At 37.0% G+C, this 10,296-nt stretch overlaps 1 protein-coding gene across 2 annotated transcripts in view; it reads left to right on the top strand.

Moving 5' to 3' along the window:
* LOC136833326 (uncharacterized) overlaps nt 1-9,397 on the top strand; it is a 16,068-nt gene extending 6,671 nt beyond the window's left edge. Inside the window, exons 3-11 of one of the 2 annotated variants that reach the window (XM_067095325.1) lie at nt 672-907; nt 1,277-1,406; nt 1,851-1,997; nt 2,861-3,010; nt 5,972-6,177; nt 6,537-6,690; nt 7,193-7,339; nt 8,006-8,149; nt 8,440-9,397. In XM_067095325.1, coding sequence (XP_066951426.1) covers nt 672-907; nt 1,277-1,406; nt 1,851-1,997; nt 2,861-3,010; nt 5,972-6,177; nt 6,537-6,690; nt 7,193-7,339; nt 8,006-8,149; nt 8,440-8,563 — 1,438 coding nt within the window. In that variant the 3' untranslated portion in view covers nt 8,564-9,397. The remainder of the gene's footprint in view (nt 1-671; nt 908-1,276; nt 1,407-1,850; nt 1,998-2,860; nt 3,011-5,971; nt 6,178-6,536; nt 6,691-7,192; nt 7,340-8,005; nt 8,150-8,439) is intronic. The other variant, XM_067095324.1, reaches the window with a different exon arrangement.
* The last annotated feature ends 899 nt before the right edge of the window (nt 9,398-10,296 follow it).

The raw sequence follows: 10,296 nt of genomic DNA, 5'->3' as shown, positions 1-10,296 counted from the left end.
CCTATCTATCTATATATATATATATATATATATATATATATATATATATATATATATATATATATATATATATATATATGCAGTATATATATATATATATATATATATATATATATATATATATATATATATATATATATATATATATATATATATATATATATATATATATATATATATATATATATATCTTTCTTCTTCTTTTTCTTTAACGTGCTTTTATTCCCATTTTTGTATGGGGTAAGCACGATGCCTTCTTTTGAAGGACTTTTTGATTTGGCTTTGGGGTAGACCTGTGGTCTCGATCGGCTGCCCTGCCTGACATCGCTTAGACCCGGTGCGTATGTTTCATGTATCATACCAGACCCAACGCCCTTTCTTCCCAGCCGTATATATATATATATATATATATATATATATATATATATATATATATATATATATATATATATATATATATATATATATATATAAAGACAAAATCCACGAAGGAAAGAGAAACAAAGGCCTTGCAGTACTCCACTGTTTCTCTTTCCTTCGTGGATTTTGTCTTTATTTACATGTTCATCACGTTCCATATTTTCGTGATTCAGTTATGCACACACGCACACGTATATATACACAGACATGATCTCTAACGTATTTCCTCTTTTGTCCTTCAATGCTTTCAGGAAAGAAAAGACTAACGAGTTGGTCATTCTCGACCAGGTCAAAGCAGAGCGCAACATGACTGACATCGACGGAGAACATTCCCGCCAGAAGCGTTTCCTCTTCTTCACTTCGAACAGGAAACTGGCGCTGCCTACCGGAACGGCGCTGAGCTTTTCACTGCTTCTCAATGTGAACCCGCTGAGGAACGGCCCAGTAGGCTATTCAGCAACGCTGACTTTAGACTACAATTTTGATAGTAAGTACTGCCGTGTAGATTTTCCCTTACCTTTCGTCTGTCTCCTGCACCTGCATGAGCATCCATAACCCATTTGACCTAAATCCTGCATGTCAGGTCACATCAGCAGAGCCAATAATTCTACTATCAGATACTTCCATGGAAGTTGGTCCCTCATGATTGCAAACGCCGACAACTATAATTTTCATACTTGTCTAAAACCACATGTAACGCATGCTCTGTATTATAGTCATGACGGTGACGACATACAAAGAATCAGCTTACCTGACCATCACCATTTTGTCTAGCATATCATTGCCTCGACTTTAGTGACCATTGACCCCTGTAAAGGAATTTCACAGAAACGACATGACCTGACTTTCTCTTCAGTTGCGACGGATGAACTTGGCTTCACTTCAGACGAAAACCCCTGGTTCGTGCTGCCGTTTTTTTATTTCAATGGCGGGGGACCAGGTGACAGCGACCATGTGCCCGGGGTCAATTTGGCCGGAGGAGACAGGTGAGGCCATGGTTATGACTAAGACATTTCAGTATAGTGACGTCGTGGTAGTCAAGGTCCAAAGACCTTGGAATTAGCTAACTGCAAGTTCAACATTATGCCATAAAATCTGATGACTTTTCCCGAGTCTTCGAGTTCCATGTTTCGCTTGAAAGTAGCAACCAAATATTTATATTACAAGAATAACTGTTCATGCACAAACATTTTTTATGCTGTCATCGTGACTGTTCCAGTAATCTTGACGACCTAGTGACAATCTAGACAGTGTTAATACGAGATTACCTGATGTAACAGAAACAGCAAATTGCTTAACTTTCTTGGTGAAATGTGTAATATTTGACATAAGATAATTTAACACCGTAATGAATAAAAATTACTGACCAAATAAATGAATAACTTTGACGAGAAACATTCTTAAAATAACAGGCAATTTTACCATAACAGAGTTGTGATGTTTCAAGTGATCGAGGACATCATTGAGACCATCGGTCTCCTTGGGAAGCCTTGCGTCCAGAGGGCCATTTGTGAAATCTTCCAAGGGCCTCTAAGAGATCATGGATTCCTCGGCGAAGTTCTGAAACTCTTCTTCAGGTAACTGATTCCACGTGAGGTTGAATTTTCCCTTTGAGTGCATTCCAGGGTGACCTTTACAACAGAATAAGTGCGAGAGTGTCTTCTAACATGCAGTGACTTCCTCCAGTTTACTTGACTGTTGAGTGTTTTGTGGCATTACGGAACAAGACACTGATAAACTAGGCTTTATAATGCAACGAGTGTTTTACACCATGATGACGTAATGGTTTCAACACTAACTCTAAGCAGCGTGGCAATCCCATCTGGCAATGAAAATTTCTTCATTCATTTTTCCTCTGAATCCAAGATTCACAAAAAAGTGTTCTAAGCTATTTTATTTAAGAAACAGAAATTCTGAGATCACTGGCTATTACAAGAAACAGAATTAGACTGTCGCCAGCAGACTATATGAGAACACTTCAGATTTCAAGTTCCTTTTAAACCCTCTGAGAAATATACAACTCATGGACTAAAGTTATGGGAGTGATTATGTGTTGAGGTTCAATAAACACGTTCCACGAGTTGTTTAGTTTTTCTACCAAGGGCAAGTAACTGCATGTTATGAACATAAATTGGGCTGAAGAATGTAGTTTCAAGCTGCAGAGGTTGCTTACATCATGTTTTACTCACTTTCTCAATGATGCGAGAGAGAGAGAGAGAGAGAGAGAGAGAGAGAGAGAGAGAGAGAGAGAGAGAGAGAGAGAGAGAGAGAGAGTTTTTCTCGTCGTCGAATGGTTATTCAAAAATATACAATTTCTAAGATCTGCATCATTATCTACATAAAAAATGTTATTTATTTAACTAAGCATTTTTAACTTGGAGTACACCAAGAACATTGATCTATATTGAAGGCATTCTTTTTCCCCCCCTCTCAATTTCAGTGCGAGCCGAGCTGCCTATGCTGAGGTGCGTCTAGCCGATTACTTAGCGGCCGAGAAAGCGGGAAAGGAAACGGGAGACTGTTCGTTTTATCATCAGCTCTGTCTTCACTCGCTTTTCTCCAACGTCACCGTTAATCCACCCAAGTTAATGTGAGTTGATGATGAAAACAATGAAAGCGTTCTTGTTTGAAATCGGCTGCAGATAGCAAAGTCCAACCGATATCGGTCATATAATGGCGGTTTACATTAAAAACCCATCAGTCTATCCGGGGTGTATGAAGTGAGCGCGTGATGATTATTCTTTGAAAAGTCGGTGATTTGTGCCGTGATTCAGGAAGTTCAGAAATGTAAAAGCGATTGAAATACGCTGAAGAATTGTCACGACTTCTGCCTTTAAACATGGTCATATTCACCCTATCATTTCTTCCTATTACAAAGGGCTAACATGCCTGAACTGTTATTATTAGCATTTAAATAAAAAAAATCTCCGTGAAAAAAAAGTTACACACTAATGATGTGCTGCAGTCCACTAATGACCATCTGTAAACATATCGGCCTATTCTCAGTAATACACGAATATTCTATTAATACATAACTTATTAGTGTTGGAAAAACATACAGCGATTGAATTAGGCCCAAGAATCAGAAACATTGGTGAGACCACTTATTGACTGCTAAACTTTGCCGGGGATCGTGAAAAAAAAAAAAAAAAAACGAAGCTTTCGTCCTGAATACATAGCTAGTACGTACATGAAATACTTGTAGGACTTAATTTAGTGAACAACGCAGTCGTACATAAACGCTTATACCTTTACACACGTACGGTTTGTCACGCTGCAAATCGCCTGAGGCATCATAATGAACTGCATGGATAAAGAATGATCTTACCTTAGGTGTTTTTGTGAAGAAGAAGAAGAAGAAGAAGAAGGAGAAGAAAAAAGATATGGTTATAAAACACACAGCCCCGCAGATGGCAAATCCCTATCTGATCTTTGACATATATATATGACCTTGACCTTGACTCTTAGATCCACCACATACAATATTGGATACACATCTGTTATAGATACTCTCTCTCTCACTATATATATATATATATATATATATATATATATATATATATATATATATATATATATATATGCTATATATATGCTACTATGTAATATATATATATAATAATTTGATCACTCGTACAACTGCCTGTGCATTCACACAAAGAATAACAGGGAACCCATTTGAACATGATGGTAACTGCGGACATTTTATTCACAAACGTTGCAGGCTTTCTTCGCTGGGTGAGCGGGTTCCGTTCTCAGCTACCACTCTGTTGGCCGCGAGGTTGAAACTCCGACCGGCCAGTGAAGAACAAAGAGGAATTTGTTTCTGGTGATAGAAATTCATTTCTCGCTATAATGTGGTTCGGGTTCCACAATAAGCTGGGTCCCGTTGCTGGTAACCTTGGTGGTTCTTAGCCACGTAAAAGTAAATCTAATCCTTGGGCCAGCCCTAGGGAGCTGTTAATCAGCTCAGTGGTCTGGATTAAACTAAGATATACTTTTTGCAGGCTTTCTACAACTAATCATTCCCCATTGTCCGGTTTTTACGGCTACTGGGCGATGGAGACAAGATGAGTCCTTGACAGCTTGTAATTTTTGTGAATAAAATCTCGGTTAGATGACGTATGTTTAAATTAATAATAATATATATATATTTATATATTATATATATATATATATATATATATATATATATATTTATATATATATATATATATATATATATATATATATATATATATATATATATATATATTATACATATATATATATACATACATATATATATATATATATATACAGTACTTGCAAGACTTAATCTTAAAATGTTTAAATCAAAATTATCAAACAACTTTAAGTACAGAGAACGGATGGGCATATGTGGGTAAGAAAAACAAACACACACACACACACACACGGACGAACGAACAAACGTGGTGCTCGCAGAGGGTAAACTTGAAGCATAGAAAGCTTTCAGTTCCACAAATCAATTGCTAAACTATTTGTGAACCATTTGAAACTTCGGTTGCCATCTTTTTATTCATTGCATTTAAAGCTCGGTCAAAAGATATTCTACTTAATCAGTACTATTAGAGTGAAGGGTAGTCCCACAGCCTACCACCGAATGGTGTTGGGGCATGTCTTGCAGAACAGCATGCGTCCTAGGCTACAGGAAAACGCACAGGGTGGTCAGCATATCTCTACCCCATATTTTACTCATAGCTGGGATCAAACCAAGGACTTTCAAAATGCAAGCCCAGTGCTGTACGCCTGAGATACACCACCGACGGGAAAGCAAGCCAAAATACTTTAAGGAAGCTTACCAAATCTAGTTAATCAATAAAAACAGTTAATTTCATTACTTTCCTTAGGAAAAGGACTTTTCAATCTGGATAAGAAAACAATTGGCTGAAAAGGCAGGTAAAAAAATAACACATTTCATAAATAAAAATATAATCGGTTTGGAAACTAAGGTTATACTAGTCAAATTAGCACTAAGCACTCCAAACGCAATGCTACACATCAGATCATAATTATTTTACATCGCACAATACTGGTTAATTTCCAGTAATGAGACTGAGCAATTTAAGAGATTTTTTTTACAACCTCTGAGAAAATAACTGGGCAGATAATGGAGCTGCCCGTCTTCTAGAGATAATCCGGGAATGCTTAGGTTTTAGTGACAATTTCACGTGTTTGAATTATGTCCGGCTGCACAAGGTCTGCCCAGTACAGAATGTAAATAAGGAACAACAGCAAACCCTTGCTTCAACATGACACTGCCTCCTATGTGACCACCAAATGATTCACCGTCAGTAATGTCAGATAACATAGCCGAACTATGACATTGTGATAACACCTGATGCTTAAGATAAGGAGAAAAGTCATGAACGCAGCTTTCCTGAGCTAGTGATGCTTGGACAGTTACTGTGTGGTACCAATGTTTTCCTCCATTTTTATCTTTCTTTCAGACAAAATTTTCCGAGACCCGATAATTAACACGTTTTCGCGTGGTACCAACCAATTCATCCTCCTTTTTCCTTACTTCTAGACCCGTAGAGGACGAGGTGGAGGGAAAGGAGAAGAAGGAGGAACTGTCGCGAAAGAAGAGATTCCTGTACTTCACGCGTGAGAGACGAATCGTCTTCCCACCGGGCTCCCTCTTTTTCTTCATCTCGTCGTTCAGTGTTCCGTTCAGGGGGAACATTCCAACCGGCCTCGGAACGCCGAACCTGCAGGTCTCGGTTCCACTGCAACGTAAGTAGTAATTCTGACGTGATCGAGGTTTCTTCTTTTCTCTCTCAGCTTTTTTTTTTCTGCGATTGAAAGTCATCACTCTTACATCCAAAGCTGGCCATAGACCGTCGGTTGAAGACTGGAAAAATCCTTCAAATTACGCTTATAATGTTGACAGAGAATTCACGAAAATACGCAAAAATACACAAACGTGCATGCAGTGCATTCACAGTTACTTTTTTGCATTTTAAGAAGCGGGTGGGCTTGCGATCTGTTAGTAATACATACATACATACGTACATAATGTATATACATACATGCATGTTTCCCAGCTATTTGCTCAATCATAAACCCTGCCGTTTATCCACATCACTTTGCAGTAACTCTTGACGACCTGGGTCTCACAAGCGAGGAACATCCTTTTGGGCTTTGGAGTATCTTCGACGACGAGCTTGACCCGGAGGCAGACATCCCAAGGAGGAGGAGACACGTCCGTACTAAAAGATCTGATTCGAGATTTCCCGGGGGCGACAGGTAAGAGTCGCCTCATTTCACGGCTTAAACCCCACCCTTTTTATCCGGATCTGGGCTATAAAAGGGTATTTGGTTGGCTGGCAGCATCACTGACCTCTACACTTAATAAAATGAGAACAATTTTAAAAGTGGAAACTTCCCAAATTACTTACTGCGGTTATTTTTCTTTGATTTCTGTTATAAAATCGTAATCAAACATGACACATTTGCAGTAGGCCTTCAGCTTATAAAAATAAGGAAGATATGAAAGTTCGAAGATCAGGTTTCTCAGTTTAGATTACAGATTACATTACATTTCATTAACCAGTTAAAAAAAATCAGATGTCTATTGTGAGCTGCAATAATTAGGAATGGAATGAAAACATTATACCCGAATCAATTAGAATTGTCTGTACTTAAGTCATTCATCATTCCTTTCCTTTCACACAGTATAGTTTTCTAAATTCTACAATTCGACATCGAAAACCCATTAATTCGAGACTGCATTTCCCCAATTTTGTAGAGAAATGTTATACTCGATCATGGAGGACGCCATACTAACTGCGGGTCTGGAGGGGAAGGCGTGTCTTCTTCGAGCCATCTGTGAAATGTTTCAGTACCCTTTGGATAACCACGGATTCTTCGGCGAGTTCTTGGAACTCTTCTTCAGGTATGTAATTCTGGGAATGTAACGATAATGCAGTCTCTCTCTCTCTCTCTCTCTCTCTCTCTCTCTCTCTCTCTCTCTCTCTCTCTCTCTCTCTGCCTTAATATACATACTTATGAGTGCGCAAATGGGACGAACTCTGAATATAATTTGGTGGTGATATAAATATTCAGGTAGGTTGAAGAAAGTGGAACCTGCAGAAAGAATACCAATCAAGTAAGTTAGAAAATAAACGAATCGGACTTTTTATGCAAGATGAATTTGCAACATATTCCGAGAGTTGAATGCTAATGAACAAATTGTTGCATAACGATATAGAAAATGACAAAACAATGAAAATTGTCAATTTGAAATTTCATGGGCTCAGCAGTCATACGGATTAATTTTTTTTTTTGAACTCAAAGGAAAATCACAAGTTAAAACATTACGTCAGTCGAGGTTTGCTCAAATAGAGGTTAATGAAATACTGATGTCTTGATCCTTAATCAATGAAAGAATTACTCGAAGAAACACTGCTGATCGTGGTGTGCGTGCAAACTTCGTCGCCTACCATAGCTTTTGCAACCCCATCCCACCCCATTTATCTTCCAGAAATGATAGATAACCCTCCTCCGAAACTGCAACCGTCCAGGTCTCGTTAAAAAGCACTTTTACACGTCTCATTTCCAGCGCTAGCTTGGCACCAGACGCGGAAAAGAGGCTTCCAGAATATGTAGCAGCCGAGAGAGCTGGAAAAACCACTGGAAAGTGTTTCGCTTACCACGACGACTGTCCTTACTCGCTCTTCACGAACCCTATGGACTCTAGCATTATGTAAGTGTCTCATGGTTTTTGTGACCTTTTCTCTATCTCTGGTTCAAGAGTTTCATGAACACTGTGCATATAGTAATGAGTTGTATAACCCTAATATTTTTCCGATAATCTTTTTATTAACACTGACTTTCATTGGCGGCTAATAGGACCAATTTTGGAATAACGTCTGTCACTGATAGATGACAAAGTGATACAACACTGTTTTGTTATATTTGCAACATAACCGCACGAGGGCGCACTTTCATTCTGTCCTCCTGACAAATCCTTTCACGACAATATTTTGTCAACAGGGACGAAGAAGAAATGAAGAAGGACTTCTCTGAAGAAAGAAGACAGGAGGTGGAAAGACAGCCTCTACTAAATCCCTCGAACCTGGTCGCGGTTCTCATCGAGTATTTAGAGAGGTGGCTATAGATGCAAGCGCAACTCTCTCTCTCTCTCTCTCTCTCTCTCTCTCTCTCTCCCTCGTCTTAGTTGGTTGGCCATACTCCGGAGGTTCACACAAGGCCGCCCCTACTTCCTTTCACACCCCCAAAGGCTGGTTTAATCTAAACGGACCAACATTACTCTGTCTCAAAGCGCAAACTGTGATATGATTAACTAATATTTTGACTAGCATCATATTCCTAATTTTCATAAAAGTGCAATATCATATGCATAATTACTACAACGAAATGAAGATACTGCAGTTTTTGGTAAAAAAAAAAAGTAGAACTATTCAAAAACGTGTGGGCATTCTGATATCTGAATTTGCAGCGCTTACTTTAAGATAAGTTTATCAAAGCAAAATATCGTAATCTGATATAATTGGCTTTATTTCAGTCAACAGATAATTACCATAAAGCAATATCGAAGAGCAAAATTATATTTCCTGTCACCTGACCACTTTACAACTTAAGATATTATGAAGTACATAAAAAAATAACTTTACTTATAGCAAGGAATATGTCGTAAATCAGTGCCATATTTTTCATATCATATCTAATTACTTCCATTTTTTCATACCGTATTACTTGGTTTTAAATAGATTCATTAGACCATTTATCAGAGGCTTATTGTTACCTTCTTGCAGAAAGTTCCTAGGGCATTTTTAATATTTGCTAATGCTGCAGCACGTCCTCGCCTTCGTTAAATGCTAACGGATTATGCATTTTAATTCAAGGGAGTGACATTGAGAATTTCGTATTTGCTGATGGAAATGTATTCTCAGAAAAAAATGTGAAACAATATATATATATATATATATATATATATATATATATATATATATATATATATATATATGTATATGTATATATATATATAGATAGATAGGTGGATAGAGACACCATACCACACACATTATATATATATATATATATATATATATATATATATATATATACATATTTCGACTTTAGTCCTTTACTTAAAGCTAAGTAAAGGGCTATAAGTCAAAGGCCTGCAACACTCCATTGTTTCTCTTCCTTTCGTGGAATTTGTCTTCATTTATATATTCATCACGTTCCATATTTTTGTGATTCATTTATATAAATATGTGTATATATATACATATACATATACATACACACATATAAAATACCTTTGTTGAAAATTAAAAACATGTATAATGAAGAACGAAATGTCTACCCGTGATATTACACTCTTTCGTTCTCTGTCTTGTTTTATCTATATGAGTCTTTCTTTATAAATCTATCTATTGATCTGTTTATTTATATCTACCTATCTATCAATTTATATATATATACACACATACATACATACATGTGTATAAACACAAATATATATATATTTATTTAGTGCTGTTCTTACGTTAGAGGCATTATTGAGATTATAATGTTGTGAAATAAAACATTATTATAGAATAATGGGCTTTTTAATTCTTTCCTGCTCTTGGAAAAAAATTCTGGCCAGTACCTACATAAAGATAATAAAAGTCTGCGACGTCAACATTGTCGATTAGAATGGCCACTGAACATATATCTCTATATATGCCACTTGAGATCTTTATCAGTCTGATTATATTTCGATATTTTATTACTTGCTACTATGAAGGAGAATTAATTTGAATAGTTATATAGATAGTGTAAACTGTCGCTTGTGTTAGTGTTAGACTAGTCTTCTTCCCTACGAGATATTGAACATTT

This window comes from Macrobrachium rosenbergii, chromosome 51, assembly GCF_040412425.1.
Source record: "Macrobrachium rosenbergii isolate ZJJX-2024 chromosome 51, ASM4041242v1, whole genome shotgun sequence".
Taxonomy (NCBI): domain Eukaryota; kingdom Metazoa; phylum Arthropoda; class Malacostraca; order Decapoda; family Palaemonidae; genus Macrobrachium; species Macrobrachium rosenbergii.
This window is presented reverse-complemented; position numbering and strand designations above follow the sequence as displayed.